We start from the raw sequence: 22,753 nt of genomic DNA, 5'->3' as shown, positions 1-22,753 counted from the left end.
CATCTACCAGCTTACTGGAGAGGTGAGAGATTCTGATGATGTCATCATGACATCATTCTTATCTATAGTAATAACAGATGATATGACTGGAGAGGTGATGGACTCTGGACATGTATGTAGTGAGATTTATTAATGTGTCTCCCCATAACCAGGATTACACAGTAGTGAAGAAGCCCTCTAGTGGGCGCTGTCAGACCCTTGTATTTGATGGATGGAGAGGAACCCTGAGCCCATTCCCGGGGCCTCCAACTCACCCCCTGATACAGGAGGAGATCAATGGACAGAAGATCCTAGAACTCACCAACAAGATGCTGGAGCTGCTGACTGGAGAGGTGACACTGCTGGGAATGCTGGGACATTATACAGTAACTGGAGGGGTCGGGGTGATGACTGTATCATTGTGTTGTCAGGTTCCTATAAGGTGTCAGGATGTCGCTGTCTATTTCTCCATGGAGGAGTGGGAGTATTTAGAAGGACACAAGGATCTGTACAAGGAGGTGATGATGGAGGACCAGCAGCCCCTCACATCAGCAGGTAATAGACATGACTATATACACATGGACTTCCATTATTTGTATGTACAGAATGAATTCAGTCCCTGTCTGTGTTTCCTACAGGTAGATCCAGTAAGAGGACAACACCGGAGAGATGTCCCAGTCCTCTTCTTCCACAGGATGATGATCAGGTAGATGGAGATATTCCCTATGATGTGTAGACGGGCTGTGAAGTCCTTGTGGTCAGTCTTGTTGTATCCAGCAGTATTATATGGTTATATACATGGGCGGTGTCATTGAGCCGCCATCTAATATGTTTATCCGGCTTCTCACAGACCTGCAGCTACTGTCAGGACATCTTTCATCTTCATGCGGATTAATGATCTAGAACATTCTCTGTGACTTCCCCATTTGTCCGGTGACTTTTACATTATTTGTTTCCCAGATTTTCCATCAGGATAAAGATGTGAGCGACATGAATGCTATATCTATGAGAATAAAGGAAGAGCCCTATGTGAGTGGTGATGAGGAGTGTGAGGAGGACATTCCTACAGGGACCCGCCCAGGTGAGGAGTCACCACTATATAAAGCACAGAAGGGTCACTGATTCTATTCAGACATTGTTTAGACTATTTGTTGTTCCCCGATTCAGGTAAAATACTAATAATACCTGAATATAAATGTGATACCGCTATAGGGGGTAATAAATGTAGTATAGAATAGAACGGACAGCAGGAATATGGACTGGACATCGATGTGAACGAGGCAAATTTCTTCCTCCCCGGCTGTCAGTCCTCGTGAAGGGAAAGAATTTATCAGAATTATATAGCAGATTATTTCAGGTAGCGGAAAAATAATCCTTCTCGATCTTCAGGCAGATTCCACCTCAGAGCTCTATGGAAATAAATGGGAGGTGGAAAATCCCGCCTGGCCAGTAAGGAATCTGATGGAGATTCGGGGGCTGATTTGGTAAAACAGAAAAATTCTTCTTCTGAATTCCTGAAGCAGCTTCTACAAATGTCACTGTGTAAACCTCACCTTAGACCCCAATCACACTATGGAATCCGGACTAGAAAATCTGGTCTGTACATCAGTCACATTTCCCAGCCTGAACTCTGTCCACACACCAGGTCTCCCCGTATCTTAGTGATCTATGACGCTAGGAGTCCCTGCTTCCTTGTGACTCCACAGACCCTACTACATACTGTATGGGACAGCAGATCCGCGGTGAGTTCAGGCTGGGAAATCCAGCAGATGTGGTTTGGATTCTATTGTGTGTATGGGGTGTAATACAGTAAGATTTATGGCATCCTACGGTATTATTCCACATAAGTGGTCATATTTAAGCAGCCATGGATTGTGTTCACCTCTACAGTGACCTAGAGCAGTGGTGGCGTCTCCTGCCCCGCTTCATTACTCGTCACTATCACTGACCTCCGTCTCAGCACAGTGAATACTAATGAAGTAGGCCGCGCTGCCGTCGTTTGCTGCCTGTGCCACTGACTTCACTTCTTCACACGGTCTGAAGCGTCTCAGGCAGCGGCAGCTCAGTGGGGAATATACTTATGAGGTTATGTTATTCAATAATAGTAACATCAGTTTTCTTCTTGTCAGATGATTGTACCAAGAGCTCAGAGGGACATCTGATATCTACAGATTATAAAGCAGAGGATCATGGTATCACACAAGATCCATATGAAGAACATGTCAATACCCCAGATATACCCTCAGCCCTTCAGGAGAAAGATCTTTCTTCTAATTCATCACAGTCCGTTAAGCAAAATGAATTATCCAAAAAAGGTGTTATACATCAGAGAACTAACACAGGGGAGAAGCCATATTCATGCCCAGAATGTGGGAAATGCTTTACCTTTAAAGCAAAACTTGTTATACATCAAAGATCTCACACAGGAGAGAAGCCATATTCATGCCCAGAATGTGGGAAATGTTTTTCCTCTAAATCAAATCTTGTTCACCATCAGAAAACTCACACAGGGGAGAAGCCATATTCATGTGTAGAATGTGGTAAATGTTTTACTAAAAAATCATGTCTTGTTGCACATCAGAAAACTCATACAGGGGAGAAGCCATATTCATGCCCAGAATGTGGGAAATGCTTTACCTTTAAAGCATTACTTGTTATACATCAAAGAATTCACACAGGTGAGAAGCCATATTCATGCCCAGAATGTGAGAAATGTTTTATTTCTAAAGCAAAACTTGTTATACATCAAAGATCTCACACAGGAGAGAAGCCATATTCATGCCCAGAATGTGGGAAATGTTTTTCTCAGACATCAATTCTTGCTCGACATCAAAAGATTCACACAGGAGAGAAGCCTTATTCATGCCAGGAATGTGGGAAATGCTTTATCTGTAAATCAGCACTTGTTAAACATCAGAGAACTCACACAGGAGAAAAGCCTTATTCATGTGCAGAATGTGGAAAATGTTTTACATGTAGATCAAATTTTGATAGACATCACAGAATTCACTCGGGAGAAAAGCCTTATTCATGTGCAGAATGCGGGAAATGTTTTAACAGTAATGCACGTCTTGTTATGCATCAGAGAATTCACACAGGGGAGAAGCCATATTCATGCCCAGAATGTGGGAAATGCTTTACCTCTAAATCACTCTTTATTAGACATCATAGAAATCACACAGGGGAGAAGCCTTATTCATGCACAGAATGTGGGAAATGCTTTATCTCTAAATCAGAACTTGTTAATCATCAAGGAATTCACACAGGGGAAAAGCCATGTTCATGCCCAGAATGTGGGAAATGCTTTATCGCTAAAGGAAAACTTATTAGACATCAAAGATCTCACACAGGAGAGAAGCCATATTCATGTCCAGAATGCGGGAAATGTTTTTCTCAGAAATCACATCTTGTTAGACATCAGAGAATTCACACATAATCTTTGATACTGTTTTGTATCTGTTGCAGTTGTAAATCTGAGAGGAGGCCTCTAAGGTTGTAGAGATTTCAGTAGTAGTCTCCGAAACATTAAGCTATAGTGTCAGGGTGGTCACTACAACAAATTTCCTCTAATCAAAATTTCAATTGAGTCCCATAAACAACCTATAGAGATATCCAAAGCACATATGGAAACAAGCAGAATAAAGTATTTATATATTCATTTTATTCACGTAAAATACGTTATAAAGTTTAATTTTAGCTATACTGACACTAAGAAATACGAGGATACAAACAATTGTGCTGTAAAACATCTCTGATGGTACCTACACCCCTCCCACCAAGTAGCAGCACAGAAATGAATCCTAAATTATAATATGTAACCTGATACAAAATACATCAGAGGATACAAAAGAGTAAGAAATATGTCAGTGTCATGACCTGGTGTGTGTGTGTCAGCTGGGGATTTGATCCGGGCTCCTATTTTCTGCTGGTGGTTGCTTTGCCACTGCACCATCTGGTTTGGTATTGGTGTCAGTCCTCTTAGCATACTTGAGGTTCCAGGAATCGAACCTCAGGTGTTTAATATTGCCATCATCCTATGGGAGGATTCTGGGGCCTTTTTAAGGAAGAGGGCTGGCCCCACATGTTGCCGGTTTTCATGGTTTACACCTTAGGATTCTTGGCTCTAGGAGGAGGATTGTGTTGGTGAAGGTTCCAGCAGATTAGGAAGTGGTGTGAAAGTTGCCTGTTGTGTGAATCTAGTTTGTTTCCTCACACTTCATCTCCACCCTGTCCTTCTGCTCTGTGTGCCTGGCACTTTCTTGTGGTTTGAGAGGTTTTGGGTTCCAGTGTTTTGCCCCAGTCCTGTGTTAACCCTTTCCTCACCTCTCCACTGTCCCTCTCCTCATTCTCTTGTTGTGTATTGTGTTGTGCTGCGTGTCCGTTGTCCAGCACATCCCATCCTGCTTGTTTGTCTGCAGCTGCACCTTGATTTCCGTAGGGGTCACCACCTTAGAAACCCCAGTCCCTAGCTCTCCTATAGCTCTTGTCCTATCTGTCTGCTAGGTATTCGTGCTAGAGAGCCAGGAGTTGTCGGGGCCAAGACTAGCTTGGGGACAGCTGACCACCGCCCATAGGCAGGGCCTAGCTAGCCACCGTAGTGCCAGGGATAGTCTCCTTCCCCTGTTTCCTTAGTGGTGCAACCTGCAGTCCGGAATCTGGGTCTGGACTCAGACACGATCGTAACAGTCAGTCCTATAATAAGAATATATACAGGTCCTAAACACAGCAATCTAGTCCTGAGCTATCGGTATAATACCTCAAGATGGCCGTGTAAACATTATACCCGGGACCCGGCATAAACTCCAGACATCAGATATAAGCACATATATATATATATTGGCCCAGGGAAATATAATCCGACTCAATCCCAGTATAATCCTCCCAAAGTGCCCAATACTTACATACCCAGTGCCATTGTGTAAGATGTCTAAAGGGCTCAATAGCATGCAGCAGATCCACGGAAATGGCGATCAAGCCAGAGGCACGTTTCACCAGTGAATGGCTTCAAGAGACAAGGTCACATGAAAAAGGGGGGATATAAATACCATAAAGTGATTAATAATAGACAGAATGTGAACAAGAACTAAGACAAGATTATAAAAAGTCAGAGCACATTAAGTGGAAAACATAAAATCAATTAGATAATTAAGTGACAAATATAATAAGTGAATGTGAACCCAACAATTTAGCCCCAAATATTATAAAGTGTAAAGCTTGACAGACAATCTCGAAACGACTTGTTCCAAAAAGATGAGGCAAAGAAACAAAACTCCTGAATCTACAAAAATCTACAAAAACCGCAGAATCGGGGGATGAAGGGTCCACCAGAGGTCGACAAGCCTCATGTCAGCCATCTTAGATTTCAGGGCCTGTGAATGTGACAACGGAATGGGGAATCTGCTTGTCAAAGACTCAATTATTACATCCATGTTTAGGTTCAGCTCTCCTGCCATGACCACTGATCTTTCACCAAACTCCGCTAAAGGCCAAAGAAAGGAGCGAAAGACTTGGGCTGGGCTCTGGTTGAGGAGATTGAGATTGGGTTTCTCATTTCTTATGGTTTCGTATTTTTATTATTAAAGGGGTTTTCCAGCCAAAAAATGTTTTTTGTTTTTTTTTTATGTTTGTTTTTTTTTAATTTCTGTTAGTGCTATTAATGGGTTAATAAATGCAACCAAATACCTTTAGCAGTGTTTTGAGTTATTTCTGGGTGTCTCTGGGAGCTCCTGGTATCTTCTGCATTTGTTTACTTGGTTCAGCTTCCTGCTATGGATTTTCCACCCTACCTGTCACCTCGCTTCCCCCTCCCACACACCCCCACCCTGTCTCTCACTATCCCACCCACTACTAGTGATAAGGTGATTACTGGTGTTTATGACTAATCGACCAATAATCCTGGGTAACCGTTGTCATAGCCTAATTAATTAGGCTGAGTGCCAGCAGTAAAGAAGTCACACCACTCGTGATGTTGGTATTAGTTCCTCTCTCAGCTGAGGCGAAAGTACGACACACTTTTATTAAAACAACGTTGGGTTGGGGGGCGTGGCTTGGCATACAGGCGAGCGGTCACTTACCTTAAGAGCTCCGCTTTGTGCTTCGACACAGGTACTCTATTTGGTGGCGAAATGGGCAAATCCCGGGCAAGAAGAAATCCAGGGGATCCTTCTAACCCCCTGCAGCCCGCTGGCACGATTCCGGCTTTCTTCACCCTGCTGGCTGGACGTCCTGAGCCGGAGAACGCTGCGGCCTACAGCACAGAGCGGACGCCATCTTCTTCCTCCGCACGTGGGCGCCTGAGAGAGCAGCACAGCTATGTGTCTGCATCTCTACCCGACCTCAGATGCCGGGATGTGACTGCTCCGGGCCCCTCTGCTCCTGTTCCAGACCTTGCTCAGGAACCACCGACACCCCCTCCAGCCTTGGGCCCTGATATGGCCCCCTCCCAGACCCCTGCTCCATCTGAGGCTATGGCTCACCAGGGATCAGCGGCGTCAAGGGTGCCGCTGCTCTCCTCTACAGCATCTCCACACTCTGACATCAGAGACACCCCCAGGTCACTCCAACTGACTCCCGCGCTGCTCCGCCAGACTCCTTGGCCACCTGGGACCTCTACCAGGGACACTAACTGGGGTGCTAGCCCACCATATAAACGGTCCCTATTTCAGCCTTCTAGCTCAACCTGGATGTACCCCTTGCCAGGAGCTGACCTTTCCTCTGATGGGGACCTGCCACCCCCAGCCACCTACAGAAGGATTCCTGGGCCTAGTCTCTCTTCTACTGAGTCACTGAAAGGGGATTTGACTTATCCACCAAAGGAAATAATGTATAAAACTTACTTTTATTAGATAATTTAAAACATGTAACCAAATGCTTAAAACATGTCCTACACCATAACCCGCTGTGCAACGACAGGTGAGTGTATGAAGAGGAGAGCTAGTAGCGCTATCTCTATTGCGCCCTACATAAACATTATCTCTACCTCCCTCATCCAATGCACGATGTGCACCAATGACCTCACAGATTTAAATAAGAACGTGACCAAAAATGTTATAGAAAGCTCAATGGAATGCTCCCCCACCCCTCCGAGGATACTGGCCTAACGCCACACCAACAGAGGAGGAAAGGTACCACTGGCTTGGTCACTGTTCAGATTATCTGCGTGTGGGTGCTACATCTATAACTGCTTTATCTGACCCTACGCGTTTCTTCACTCAAGGTGATTCATCAGGGGTCTCTTTACTGGGTCCTAAACATCGGACCCTCTCCACAACAATTCGTGCAAGAAGAATCAGCGGTAGGTGTTCTGACCGCTAGCAGGACCGCCGCTCAACTCCCAGCGGTGAGTTGCCCTGCTCTCTTCAAAGTATTTAAACCCTACTCCACGCCCCTCCACTTCTCTCAACCAATCTCCTCCATTGGTCGAGCACGCCCATGTGCGCATGCGCACAGTAACACGTACGTCACAAGAAAAGATTCCGTACGTTCCTCAATAGGGATACAGCACGCATGCGCAAAGGTCATACAGGTTTTCTACGCTATTCTATCTAATACCCTGAACTCGCGCATGCGCCTGGTTAAAATGAAAGACACACTTTTTCTGTTTCGTGTCAGATACATAGCGTTTGCTAGATGACAGAAACTCAGATCCCTTCTTCCTGCATCTACATAACTACAGATCAATTAAGTACCATAGCCATCCTTCAATGTATCCACCTCAACATTACTATATTCTTAACGGTGAGTATCGTATCAATACATGAATGGCCATGAATACTTCTATTATTTTTACTATACGGAATGAGATTAATAACATTTATTATCCCTATTTATTTATGGACGTACTCGTAGAGCTGTGGATTTAGGCTTACGGGAAAGGTAATTGGTATACAGGGGATCTAGACAAAAAAATTTTTTTTCTTTGCCCAACAGGGTCCATGTAATGGTGAATTTCTCACTAATCATAATCTATAGATTTTGCATATCCATTCTCACATCGGGATACAGGTTGAAATATAAAAGATCGTGATTTTAAGAAATATGTTTATTCAAGGGTATATTCAAAACAAGTCTATAACCATCTAGTTCATTAAGGTGAACTTTGAGTGAGATAGGTAATAGGTATACCAAGGAGCTCAACTAACACTCCGCATCACCCTTCATTTTGGGACAATCTTCTCATTCTAAAAAGCACATATAATCCATCTGTTCGTTTAATCCCTTAGGAGATAGACTCTCCATACGGTAGATCCACTGTGCTTCTCTCCTCAAGATAAAATTATCCCAGTTTCCTCCTCTAGGATGAGGTTTCACTACTTCGATAACCTGCACCCTAAATCCGGAGGTGTCACCTGAGTGAAAATTCACAGTGTCGTGCCACCGGAGTGTCTCTCCCATTTGCAATATCACAGATGTGATCCCTGACTCTTCTCCTCAGCTGTCTGATGGTCTTGCCCACATAGTTTAGTGGGCATGGACAGCTAAGGAGATAGACCACTCCCATCATTTCACAGTTGGCAAAGCTCCTACATTGAAACGTAGCACCCGTTGCTGCACTTGTGAATTGAGGGTTCTTATCCACAAACGGGCATGCAGTACACCTCCCACATTTAAATGTACCCATAGGTTTACCCTGGGTCAACCACATTTTCTCATCACTGTCTGTGGGTAAATTGCTATGGACCAACCGATCCTTAAGATTTTTCCCTTTTCTAAAGGTAATCATTGGCCAAGTGCCTACCTCTTCACTCAAATCCGAGTCAGCCTTCAGAATGTCCCAATATTTTTGCAGAACACCCCTCACTTCCATATGTCGGACATCAAAAGTCACAACAATTCTTGTGGGGCCTTTTTGTTCAGTTTTTTTGTCTTGGGACCAAAAGTTGACCTCTATTCATTCCCTTGGCTCTAACAAACGCCTTATTCACCATTCTCTCAGGATAACCTTTTTGGGAGAACATAGCTGAAAGATTTTTTGATTCCTTCAAAAAATCTCCATACGAGGAGCAATTCCTTTTGGCCCTGATGAATTGGCCAACTGGTATGCCCCGTTTCAGGGGCTGTGGATGGCAACTCTGCCAGTTAAGGAAACCATTTGTTGATGTAGCCTTTCTGTATATATTAGTAGACACTCTCCCATCCCTCTGCTTAGTCAGTTTTAGATCCAAAAATGTAATGGATTCTCTTTGAAACTCAGCCGTGAATTTCAGGCCCAAGTCATTTCCATTAAGAGCCCCCACAAACGAGTCAAATTGTGCCCTCGAGCCCCTCCATAACAGGAGGATGTCGTCAATATATCTGATCCATAGGTCAATATGACCTGACCAGACCTCATTTTCTTCAGAGTGGACAACGGTTTCCTCCCATCAGCCGAGGAACAAATTGGCGTACGTGGGAGCCACAGGGCTCCCCATCGCCGTGCCCCTCAGCTGGTGGAAGGTCCGCCCCTCAAAACCAAAAACATTTCTCTCTAGCACAAATGCTAACAGCTTTAGAATAAACTCGTTGTGACCCTGTAGTCCTGTTCTGCGTGTTTTCAGGTAATAACTGATAGCCTCATATCCCTTGTTGTGCGGGATGGAAGAGTATAATGCCTCTACATCCAAACTGGCAAATGCCACATCGTCCTCCAATATTATACCCTCCAGTCTATTCAAAACGTCCGTGCTGTCCCTCGTATAGGAAGCCAAACCTAACACAAAAGGCCTCAGCACCATATCAAGATATTTACTCGCATTTTGAGTAAGGCTTCCTATTTGGGACACAATTGGCCTGCCCCTCAAAGGGACAAGCCCTTTGTGAATCTTCTAGTCTCTCTTCTACTGCGCGCCAAGCGGAGGTGCCTGCACTTGTATCAGAACTCCTTCCAACTGAGGAAGCTGCTCTTACCCTGCAGAAGTTTCCAGAACTACAAGCCTTGCTGGCCCTGCGTAGGAGAGAGATATGGACAGTCTTGCGACCGATCTAAAGCACGTCTGGCGCCAAGACCTGCGGGTGGTTAAAGCTGACGTTTCTGATCTGCAACAAAGGGTGAGAGCCCTTGAGGAATTCCAGTCCTCTGCTTCTACTTCTCTTGATACCCTGCAACAAGTGACAGTTCATTCCTCACAAGTCTGCAACCTTGTCTCTCACATGGACGATATTGAGAACCGCAACCGTCGCAACAATATACGTAAACGAGGTCTCCCAGAGTCAGTCCAAACAGCGGATCCTGTCCCTGCTCTCACTGACATCTTTAACTCTCTACTGAGCCGACCTCCTGACTCTCGCATCGAGATGAATCGAGCCCACCAGGCGCTTCATCCTTGCAGCGCAGACCCTGGCAAACCTAGGGATGAGATCTGTATGATTCATTTCTACGCTATTAAGGAGGCAATTATGCACAAGGTCAGAGATAACGGACCGGTGGACTTTGAGGGCTCCTCTCTATCTATTTTTCTGGATCTATCCAGATACACTCTCCAGCAACATGCAGCCCTGAAGCCTCTCCTCTCCCTTCTTCAGGAGCGCAGGATTCCCTATCTCTGGGGCTTTCCGTTCTCTCTACAAGTCCAACAGACCGAGTGTTGTCCCTAACTCATCCGGACGACCTCCCGACCTTTCTCCGAGCCTTGAGCCTTCCGACCCTTCAGCTTCCCGAATGGTCCGCCTTCCACCGACCCCAACCGTTCCGGCCCCTTCTGTTTACAGTGGGATGCCATAGACAACCTTGGCGGTCCCGCTCCCAAAGGCCGCAACACCAGCGTAGATCTCCCTCAGACCGGGGGTCTCAAGCGTAATATGCTCTGTTCTCACTGGATGCCTGTCGCTGGACTCTGAGTTTGTTCCATGTACTGTTTGGTTAATGTGATTTCTCCGTTCTGGGCTTTTCTGTATATATATTTTTGCCCTCAGTTCTATGATCTCAGTTCTGGATAAGTAGCCAATTCAGTTTTTCTCTTGGCTTTCTTATTTCTGTTTTCATGTGTCAGAGCCGGTGCTGCTCTGTTCCCCCATATTGTCTGTTTTTTTTGCTGAAATCCTGAGCAACACCTCGTGGCTTGCCTTCTCCGCTCTCACATAGCTAAGACCCTGTAGTGCGGGGCCGTTTGGAGACTAGTGCTCCCGTCCTTTATTTTCCCCCTGAGGGTGTACCGCTAGCCCTCTCACTGTGTTCTTGTTTAGTGTCTTATCCCCTGTTTCAGGTTTTTTGGTGTTTGTGTGTGTTATGTGTCGTTGTTATCCCCTCCACCTCCTGTTTTCCCCTTTTTCGCTGTGCCCATCCCTTTTCCCCCCTGATGTCAGATATCTCCATCTCCTCCTTTATTGTCAAGGGGCTTAACATCCCAGAAAAACACTCTCAAATTTTGGATGATGCGCATAAAACCCCCCGATTGAAGCGCAGCTTCGATCGAGGGTTAAGGAGCAGGATGTTAGCTGTGTGTTACAGCTAACTCCAGCTCCCGATGCCACCGGCATTTTTACTTTCGCTTTGAAACACCTATGATGCGGCTATTACTATTACAAATAAGAAAGGGGGAGGGGTTTGCTTATACGTAAAATCAGGCCTTAAGCCAGTCCTGCGTGAGGACATCTTGGAGGAAAATGAATATGTGGAGTCCTTATGGGTGGAAATTACGGGAGGAACAAAAAATAATAAAATACTGATAGGGGTTTGTTATAAATCTCCAAATATAATGGAAGAAGCTGAAAATATACTAATAAAACAAATAGATGAGGCCGCAAAGTAGAATAAAGTCATTATTATGGGGGATTTCAACTACCCTGATATCAACTGGGCATGATGTTCAGGGTGCTTGCTATAGAAGGCAGCAAAACAGAGGCACTGGCTCCCTGTTTACATCTTGGGAGACAGATTTGCATATTCTTCCCATGATCCCTTGCAGTGGAGCAACTATGGCTGTATAAGTCTTCACACACCTGAGAAGGTGGTCTCTCCCTAAGGATAGACATTATCCCCATAATCTATCGCAACTAGTGCAGGACCTAACAAGAGGAGAGGCACGACTAGACCTAATTTTAACAAATGAACCTGACACACTGTCAAAAGTGGAGGTTGGGGGGCATCTGGGTAATAGTGACCATAACATAATACGTTTTCTTGTACACATTAAGAAGATGTTCATTAGAGGGGGTACAAAAACACTAAACTTCAGGAAGGCCAATGGTCACCAGCTGAGAGAGGAGCTGAGCAGCATAAACTGGGACAATGTCCTCAACGTGACCAGAACACAAACTAAATGGGACATCTTCAAAAATATACTAAATAAGAGCACTAGAAAACACATACCCTATGGGAATAAGCGGGCCAGAAATCATAGAAAACCAATATGGCTAACTAAAACGGTACAGAATGCACCCTCACCCCCTCCAGTCCACCCTAAACTGCGTTGCTCGCTTAATCCACCTCACCCCCCGATCTTCATCAGCTGCTCCCCTCTGCCAGTCCCTCCACTGGCTACCTATAGCCCAGCGAATTGAGTTCAAGCTACTAACGCTAAAATACAAAGCCATCCACAACCTGTCCCCTCCGTATATCTCTGAACTAATCTCCCGCTACCTGCCCACACGTAACCTCAGGTCCTCCAATGACCTCCTACTCCGCTCTGCTCTCATCCGCTCCTCACACAACCGTCTCCAAGATTTCTTCCGTGCATCCCCCATACTCTGGAACTCCTTACCAAGACACATAAGACTGACCCCCACAATCACAGGCTTCAAGAAGGCCCTGAAGACTCACCTATTCAGGAAGGCCTACAACCTCCAATAACACTGTCACCTCACTGCCATCTGTACAGTCTCCCCCTCTCCTTCTGTCTCTACCCCTTCCCCCATAGATTGTAAGCCCTCGCGGGCAGGGCCCTCTACCCCACTGTGCCAGTCAGTCATTGTTAGTATTATATCTACCTGTATATTCTGTGTATTGTATGTAACCCCCAAATGTAAAGCACCATGGAATTAATGGTGCTATATAAATAAATAATAATAATAATGCAATGGGGGATAAAAAGGAAGCATTTACTGTACTAAAACAAGAGAGTAGCAACACAGCATTAAATACTATAAGGAGGAAAATAAAGTGTGCAAAAGACAAATAAAGGAGACGAAGATTGAGGCTGAGAGTAAAATTGCCAAGGAAAGTAAAAGTAATCCAAAATTATTCTTCAATTACATAAATAATAAGAGAATAAAAACTGACAATGTGGGCACGCTCAAAAATAATCTGGGTGTAATGGTGGAGGAGGATGAGGAAAAAGCACAAGTATTAAATGCCTTCTTCTCTACAGTGTTTACACAAGAAAATCCATTGGCCAACAACATGATTAGGGGGAATGTAAATTCTCAATTAAATGTCACCTGTGTAACCCAGGAAGAAGTGCGGCGCCGTCTGCAAAACACTAAAATAGAGAAATCGCCCAGTCCAGATGTAATACACCCCCGAGTTCTGAGGGAATTAAGCATGGTCATAGATAGACCCTTGTATCTAATATTTAAGGATTCAGTAATGACTGGGTCTGTTCCACAGGATTGGCGAATAGCAAATGTGGTGCCAATTTTCAAAAAGGGGTGTAAAAGTGAACCTGGAAACTATAGGCCAGTAAGTTTAACTTCTGTGGTGGGAAAGATATTTGAGGGCTTTCTAAGAGATGCCATACTGGAGTATCTCAATGTAAATAATGTTATAACACCAAATCAGCATGGGTTTATGAGGAATCCGTCCTGTCAGACTAATCTGATCAGCTTCTATGAGGAGGTCAGTTCAAGACTGGACATGGGTAATGCAGTGGACGTGGTGTATCTGGACATGGGTAATGCAGTGGACGTGATGTATCTGGACATGGGTAATGCAGTGGTCTTGTTGTATCTGGACATGGGTAATGCAGTGGATGTGGTGTATCTGGACATGGGTGATGCAGTGGACATAGTGTATCTGGACATGGGTGATGCAGTGGACATAGTGTATCTGGACATGGGTAATGCAGTGGACGTGATGTATCTGGACATGGGTAATGCAGTGGACGTGGTGTATCTGGACATGGGTAATGCAGTGGACGTGGATTATCTGGACATGGGTAATGCAGTAGACGTGGTGTATCTGGACATGGGTAATGCAGTGGACGTGGTGTATCTGGACATGGGTAATGCAGTGGACGTGGTGTATCTGGACATGGGTAATGCAGTGGACGTGGTGTACCTGGACTTTTCAAAGGCTTTTGATACTGTTCCACATAAACAGTTGGTATGTAAAATGAGAATGTTGGGACTGGGGGAAAACATGCATTTGGGTTAGTAACTGGCTCACTGACAGGAAACAGAGGGGACTTGTTAATGGTAAATATTCAGACTGGGCCACAGTCACAAGTGGGGGGCCGCAAGGGTCAGTATTAGGTCCTATGTTGTTTAATAAATTTATTAATGACCTGGTAGAGCGTTTACAAAGCAGGGTGTCCATATTACAGAGCAGGGGGTCCATATTTGCAGATGATACTAAACTTTGTAGGGTAATTAATAATGAGGAGGATAGTAGAATATTACAAGGGGATCTAAGGAAACTGGAAGCATGGGGGGGTGGAGATTTGGCAAATGAAGTTTAATGTTGACAAATGTAAGGTAATGCACTTTGGGCGACGTAATAAAATGTATGACTATGTACTTAATAGTAAATTACTGGGTAAGACTGATAATGAAAAAGACTTAGGGATTTTGGGGGACAGTAAGCTTACCTTTAGTGACCAGTGCCAGGCAGCTGCTGCCAAGGCAAATAAAATTATGGGATGCATCAAAATAGGTCTAGATTCTCATGACAAGGACATAGTTATGCCAATATACAAATCACTGGTACGGCCACACTTAGAATATTGTGCGCAATTTTGGGCCCCGATATACAAGAAAGACATAAGTGAACTTGAAAAAGTGCAAAGACGGGCAACCAAAATGATTAGGGGAATGGGTGGACTGGAGTACAACAATAGGTTAACAAACTTGGGGTTATTCAGTTTAGAGAAAAGACGTCTACGGGGAGATCTAATAACAATGTACAAATACATGAAGGGACAATACAAAGAACTTTCTAAGGTTCTCTTTACTCCTAGGCCAGTGACAGTGACAAGAGGACATCCTCTACGTCTGGAGGAGGGAAGGTTTCACCAGAAACATAGAAGGTGATTCTTCACAGTAAGAAAAACAAGGTCCTGGAACTGCCAGATTTGGAGTCGGGAAGGAATTTTTTCCCCTGAAATAGGGCAATTGGCGTGAGCCTCATGGGGTTTTTTGCCTTCCCCTGGATCAACACTGTAGGGATTGTAGGGTTATAGGTTGGACTTGATGGACTCATGTCTTTATCCAACCTCATCAACTATCTTAGGGGTTAAACAGCGGGGATCGGTGTTATCACTGTCCCTGTGTTATGTCAGTCCAGGTAGCTGCAACGGGGCTAAGGGATAGCAGTAGGGAATCTCGCCCTGCACTACTCCCACTAGCTATCCTGGTCCCTGCCTCACGGGTGTGGGTCGGCTGTACTCAGGCTAAGCCTGACCCCGACAGCTCCTCTCTCACTGATTCCGTAGGCCTAGAGGGAAGTGGGAGAAGGAATGCCCTATAAGATCTCTAGGGACTGGAGACTAAAGGGGGTCACCCCTAACGAACAAGTGAAGCTGCTACTGACAGGGACTGACAAGGGTGTGTGCTGACTAACAACACAAGCAGCACACAGGAAACATGTGGGAAAGGATTCCCCCAAACCAATATGGGAAGGAACCTTACACTAGGAAACAAACACAGGGAAACTGAATAGAAATCAAAGGATAAGGCAATTCACTCACACAGTCAATTATACACAGAGGGAGGATTGGTGAACACAGAAGGGAAAACACACAAACCAACTCGTTCACCCAAACCTCCCAAAAATCAACCACGGAACTTCCTCTATCCCAGAACACCACCTACTCCTCCTGCTAAGGCCTAGCTCTGTAAAAGCGACACTCAGCACAGAACCATGGGAGGCATGGGTTTAAATACAGAGTAGAGACCACTCCTCCCAGGTGCAAATGGGAGGACAGACTAATCAACCAGGAGATAAAGCTGCCTACCAGCAGTGCGCGCATGCAAGTCAGAAGGTGTGCACCAATACCCACGACAGGACAACCCCGCAGCGCCAGGATGCCACCCCAGACACTGCGCAGCCAAAAACTCCCCAGGTAAGAAAAATAGAAATTAAAGAACCTAAATACTCCTAACAGGATCCTCCCCTCAAGGAGAAGACTCCGGATTCTCTAGGAGCATCCTTCTTCGGGAACTCCTTGTGGAATTTCTCCACGAGTCTGGGAGCTGACACATCCGACTCCAGGACCCAAGAATTATCCTCAGGATCGTATCCCTTCCATGCCACCAGATACCATAGCTTCCCCCGAACATATTTGCTATCCAGAACTCGGGATATCTCATACTCCCCGGACTCAGAAACTGGTGGAACCTTAACTGGAGACGTTCCCTTCTTGGCCTTCTTTAACAAGGAGACATGGAAGACCCGGTTTATCTTCCACCTTTTAGGTAGTTGCAGCTGCGCCGCCACTTCATTTACCATCTTGTTGATCTTAAAAGGACCCACAAATCTGGGACCCAGCTTCTTGCTAGGAACCTTCAACCTGATATTCTTGGTGGACAACCAAACCATCTCACCAGGGAAGAACTGCAACTCTCCTCTCTTCCGATCCGCCTGGACCTTAGCCTGGTGCGACGCCCGCACCAGATTCTCTCGGATACGGGACCATACCCCTTGCAGCTTTTTAGAAAATAGCTCCTCCTCCGGAACTGGGGAAGAAATGGAAGAAAATACTCCGAAAACAGGATGTCTACCACCGGAGCAAAAAAAAGGTGTGGTACCTGTGGCATTGGAATCATGGTTGTTTAGGGAAAATTCTGCCAGGGGGAGAAAGGCAGCCCAATTATTCTGGTTCTCTCTAACAAAACACCTCAAAAACTGTTCCACATCCTGATTCTTCCTCTCTGTTTGTCCGTTAGACTCTGGGTGAAACCCGGAGGAAAACGACAGTGTAACTCCCAACCTGCTGCAAAAAGCCCGCCAGAATTTAGCCACAAATTGCGGTCCCCTGTCCGAAACGATCTCCTCAGGAAGACCATGCAACCTTACAATCTCTTTAATAAACGCCTCAGATAGTGTCTTGGCACATGGCAGCCTGGAAAACGGGATCAAATGGCACATTTTCGTGAAGCGGTCAACGACTACCCAAATGACCGTGAAACCCTTAGACACCGGAAGGCCCGTGATGAAATCCATAGACAGATGAGTCCAAGGTGCCTTAGGAGGTTCCAATGGATGTAGAAGACCGTGGGGACGGGTATGCGACGCCTTGGCTCTTGCACAGACCGAACAATTTTGAACAAACTGCAAGACCTCCTTACTCCACCCTGGCCACCAAAAATTCCTAGACACCAATCTCATGGTCTCTGAAACCCCCGGGTGACCAGCAAGAACCGACTCATGACACTCCCTCAGGAGACTTTGTCGGAGAGTAGTTGGGACAAAAAGCTTGTTTCTAGGTATCTTGGAAGGTGCAGCGTGTTACGCTTCGATCAAGGCCTTCTCCAATTTCGCGCCCAATACTGCTACCACCACTCCATCCCCAAGAATAGTGGCAGGCGCCTCTCGTTCCTCCTCAGTCGACATATACCGGGATAAAGCATCAGCCTTAACATTCTTTGAACCCGGCACATAAGTCACGTTAAAATGGAACCGCGCAAAAAATAGAGCCCATCTGGCCTGCCGTGCATTTAATCTCTTCGCCGACCCAAGATAAATCAAATTCTTGTGGTCAGTAAATACCTGGACTGGCCTTCTGGCCCCCTCCAGGAAATGACGCCAATGTTCGAACGCTAGTTTTATTGCTAGTAGTTCCCTATCTCCGATGTCATAATTCCGTTCAGAGGCAGAGAATTTCTTAGAAAAGAAGGCACAGGGATGCGTACCCTCCTCGAACTCCTGAGAAAGTACTGCTCCCACCCCCACCGAGGAGGCATCCACCTCCACTCGGAAGGCCAACCTCTCATCCGGCTGTCTCAAAATGGGAGCGGACGAGAATCGCTTCTTCAGTTCTTCAAACGCAGCTAGCGCCTCTGGCGACCACTTAGCACAGTCAGCCCCCTTCTTAGTCAAGTCCGAGATAGGTTTTACAACCTCAGAAAATCCCTTGATAAACTGGCGATAATAGTTGGAGAACCCCAAGAACCGTTGGACCGCCTTTAGGTTCTCAGGTCGTGGCCACTCCAAGACTGCCCTGACCTTCTCAGGGTCCATCTCGAACCCCTTGTCCGATAGGATATAGCCAAGGAAACATAATTTATTGACCGCGAACACACATTTCTCCAGCTTAGCACTTAATTGGTTAACCCTCAGGAGATCTAAAACCTCTCTCACTCTCTCCCAATGAGTCTCCAAATCCGGGGTGTAAATGAGTATATCGTCCAGATAGACCACAACCCCCCTCCCTATGATGGCACTTAGCACATCATTAATAAAATTCTGAAAAAACACAGGTGCATTGGTTAGACCGAAAGGCATCACAAGATTCTCAAAGTGTCCTAGGGGTGTGTTAAACGCTGTTTTCCACTCATCCCCCTTCTTGATTCTCAGCAAGTTATACGCCCCACGTAAATCTATTTTACTAAACCAGCGGGCTCCCGTAATCTGGCTGAATAGATCCGAGATCAACGGAATGGGATAGGGATTCCGCACCGTGATTTTGTTAATCTCCCTAAAATCCAAACAAGGGCGCAACCCTCCATCTTTCTTCTTTACAAAGAAAAACCCCACTGCTACTGGGGACTTAGATGGGCGAATATGCCCCACCTCTAGACTCCCCTCAATATACTCTTTGAGCGCCTCCCTCTCCGGAATAGTGAGATTGTACAACCTTGTCTTGGGTAACACTGCATTTGGTATAAATTTAATCGAGCAATCATAGGTGCGATGTGGTGGTAATGTCTTGGCTGCCCTTTCCTCAAAGACCTCCCTGAACTCACATATTTCTTGAGGCAAATTGTCTATAGACAAAGACATAACGGATATGGGCAGACATCGACCATTACACCCCTGCCCCCAAGAAACTACTGACTCGGTCTCCCAGTTGATAATAGGGTTATGCTGCTTCAGCCAGGGCCACTCCAACACTACTTGTGCTGGTAATTTAGACAACAAGAACAAGTCAATCTCTTCCCTGTGGCCACCCACAATAAACTCCAAACCCTCCACCTGTTTGGAGATGACAGCTTGCTGTAGAGGGGTCTTATCAATAGCCCACACCGGTATCTGAGACTCCAAGACCAAAGGACTCACCCTTAATTGCTCACAAAACTCTGAGTCAATAAGGTTGACTGCCGAACCACAATCAACCAAAATCCGGCACTTCTGCCCATTTATCCATCCTTCAAGGGTCAACCCGGCAGTCTGAGTACAGGAAACATGCACACCTCCCTCCTTAGTAGGTTTTCTCCCTTTACCCTCAATAGACCTGGGGTTATTACTCTCCTTGGCGAACCATTCTCTGGAGGGGCATACCCTTGCTACATGTCCCATCCCTCCACACACAAAACAGCGTACTGTGCGGGACCCTTCACTCTTGGGTCTTGCACTTCGCACAGTGGCCCCAATCTGCATGGGTTGGTCCCCCGGGTCCTCTCTAAAAACAGAGAATTGAGGAGGGCTAACCCCCCTAAGACTCTTGTCTCCACGCTCCCGGAGGCGCCGTCCAACTCTAATTGCCAGCTGCATGGCCTCATCTAGATCTCCCGGAACAGGGTGAGAAACTAGATGGTCTTTAACCTGGTCCGAGAGCCCTGTCTCAAACTGACTAAGTAGAGCGGGGTCATTCCAATGTACTTCTGCTGCCCACCTACGAAACTCGGTGCAATATTTCTCTATAGCGTGATCCCCTTGCACCACACGTCGAAGGTTATACTCAGCCGTGCGTACCCTGTCTGGGTCGTCATACAGTAACCCCATTGTGGAGAAAAACGCCTCTACAGTTAGTAAGCAAGCTGAGTCGGCTGGTAACGAATGTGCCCAGATGAGGGGATCATCTCTCAATAAGGTAATAATAATCCCAACTCTCTGTACCTCAGAACCGGAGGAAAACGGCCGTAGCCGGAAATACAAAAGACAGTCCTTTTGAAATCGGAAAAAATCTGACCTCTTACCTCGGAAGGGTTCAGGTAAGCTGACTTTTGGCTCCAGAGGCCGACCCACAGGGGCGCTACTCACCTGCCTCTGTATGCCCTCCACCTGAGAGGCTGTGTGTTGAGCCAACTGCTGTACTTGAGATACGCCAGAAGCTTGGATGGCATCCATTCGTAGCTTGATCCCCTCCATCTCAGTGGAAATCTGCTGCACCGCCTGGTACAACTGTTTCAGGTCCGTCATAATGCAAACGAACCTCTTTTTTTTTTTTTTTTTTTTTTTTTTACCGGCTGAGTGTACTGTTATGTCAGTCAGGTAGCTGCAACGGGGCTAAGGGATAGCAGTAGGGAATCTCGCCCTGCACTACTCCCACTAGCTATCCCGGTCCCTGCCTCACGGGTGTGGGTCGGCTGTACTCAGGCTAAGCCTGACCCCGACAGCTCCTCTCTCACTGATTCCGTAGGCCTAGAGGGAAGTGGGAGAAGGAATGCCCTATAAGACCTCTAGGGACTGGAGACTAAAGGGGGTCACCCCTAACGAACAAGTGAAGCTGCTACTGACAGGGACTGACAAGGGTGTGCGCTGACTAACAACACAAGCAGCACACAGGAAACATGTGGGAAAGGATTCCCCCAAACCAATATGGGAAGGAACCATACACTAGGAAACAAACACAGGGAAACTGAGTAGAAATCAAGGGATAAGGCAATTCACTCACACAGTCAATTATACACAGAGGGAGGATTGGTGAACACAGAAGGGAAAACACACAAACCAACTCGTTCACCCAAACCTCCCAAAAACCAACCACGGAACTTCCTCTATCCCAGATAACCACCTACTCCTCCTGCTAAGGCCTAGCTCTGTAAAAGCGACACTCAGCACAGAACCATGGGAGGCATGGGTTTAAATACAGAGTAGAGACCACTCCTCCCAGGTGCAAATGGGAGGACAGACTAATCAACCAGGAGATAAAGCTGCCTACCAGCAGTGCGCGCGTGCAAGTCAGAAGGTGTGCACCAATACTCACGACAGGACAACCCCGCAGCGCCAGGATGCCACCCCAGACACTGCGCAGCCAAAAACTCCCCAGGTAAGAAAAATAGAAATTAAAGAACCTAAATATTCCTAACACCCTGCAGTTATAGTGGGAGCCTGGCTGTTAGTTATGGTGCTTCTGAGCCCGTGCGATCTCTAACATGTACATGCACATGGGAATGTGGGAACTAACCATATTCCCTGACGTGCATGTATGTGAAATAGCGCTAAGGGGTTAATAAAGAAATGGGCCTAAAACTTTGGGGCACATTTAGATCCTTGTTGGGTTTAGGCAAAGTAACCACTAGCACTCCACACCACAGCTCCAGAGATCTTGTGCAGTTGATGGCAGAACATGGACCAACCCAAAGCACAGGTAAATGACAGCGCTCACCCTAGCAATTAAAGGCAGTCTTCTTTATTGAAAATGGTAGGCACAACTCGTTTCAGACAAAAACATGTCCTTTTTCAAGTGCGCAATCACTTGCCTAATGGGCTCGATGCTTCAGCCTATTAGGCCAGTGATCATACATTGAGCCAATTAGGCCAGTGATTGTGCACTTGAAAAAGGACATGTTTTTGTCCGAAACGCGTTGTGCCTACCATTTTCAATAAAGAAGACTGCCTTTAATTGCTAGGGTGAGCGCTGTCATTTACCTGTCCTTCGGGTTGGTCCATGTTCTGCCAGTGTACTACATGTCCTCGAGACATTCCTGCAGCTTCTGCCACAGCACTTCCACTTGGGACTTACGGGTGTTCAAGGCTCTTTGGGTTGTTGTGATTCCTCACAACCCATCAAGGTGAGCAGACATCTGTTGGTAACTATTTGTCACAATACTTATCTAGTGATAATACACGAGGATCAGCTCGGTATTTGTTCTTCTTGTTCTTGTGCAGTTGATGTCTTGATGGGTCTGAGCCGTTCGAGTTGAACAAGATGGTGCTACACAATATTAGGCAGGTGGTTTTATAGTAATGGCTGATCTGTGTTTGCCAATGTTTTAGTGATCAGAATAATAAATGCAAGAAAAAAAAGTAGAAATTAAAATCAACCCCCCCCTTTTTCTAGAACACACATAAAAATACTGTGAAACACATACACATTAGTCATCCCTGCGTCTGAACATGCCGGTCTATAAAAATATTTTTCCCATACGGTGAACGCCATAGCAGGAAAAACATCAAAAGTACCAAACCGATATTTTTTCACTATTTACATCTGATAAAAGTTTGAATAAAAAGTGACCAAAGCAATAACAGTCCCCAAAATAGTAAAACTAAAAAGTACACCTGAATCCGCACAAAAAGATGCCCTCTGCATCCCCGTACACAGAAGTATAAAAAAGTTACTGGTGTCATATTATCGTGACTTTAAGAAAAAAAATTTTGGCATAATTTTGGATTTTGTTAAGGGGTTAACATATAAATAAAATTATAGAAATTTGTTTTCACTGTAATCGTACTGAAACATAGAATACAGGTGACATGTCATTTTTGGCTCCAGAGTAAATGCCGTAAAAACAAAGCCGGTAAGAAAGTCGCACAAAT

At 45.7% G+C, this 22,753-nt stretch overlaps 2 protein-coding genes across 2 annotated transcripts in view; one reads left to right on the top strand and one right to left on the bottom strand.

Moving 5' to 3' along the window:
* LOC142194383 (uncharacterized) overlaps nt 1-22,753 on the bottom strand; it is a 386,321-nt gene that overhangs the window by 50,011 nt on the left and 313,557 nt on the right. The gene's annotated exons all lie outside the window — the stretch shown is intronic.
* Nucleotides 1-22,753, top strand: part of LOC142189670 (uncharacterized) — a 75,984-nt gene that overhangs the window by 31,721 nt on the left and 21,510 nt on the right. Inside the window, exon 3 of the mRNA XM_075262244.1 lies at nt 2,318-3,411. Coding sequence (XP_075118345.1) covers nt 2,318-3,411 — 1,094 coding nt within the window. The remainder of the gene's footprint in view (nt 1-2,317; nt 3,412-22,753) is intronic.

Source organism: Leptodactylus fuscus, chromosome 1 (assembly GCF_031893055.1).
Source record: "Leptodactylus fuscus isolate aLepFus1 chromosome 1, aLepFus1.hap2, whole genome shotgun sequence".
In the NCBI taxonomy this organism is placed as follows: Eukaryota; Metazoa; Chordata; class Amphibia; order Anura; family Leptodactylidae; genus Leptodactylus; species Leptodactylus fuscus.
This window is presented reverse-complemented; position numbering and strand designations above follow the sequence as displayed.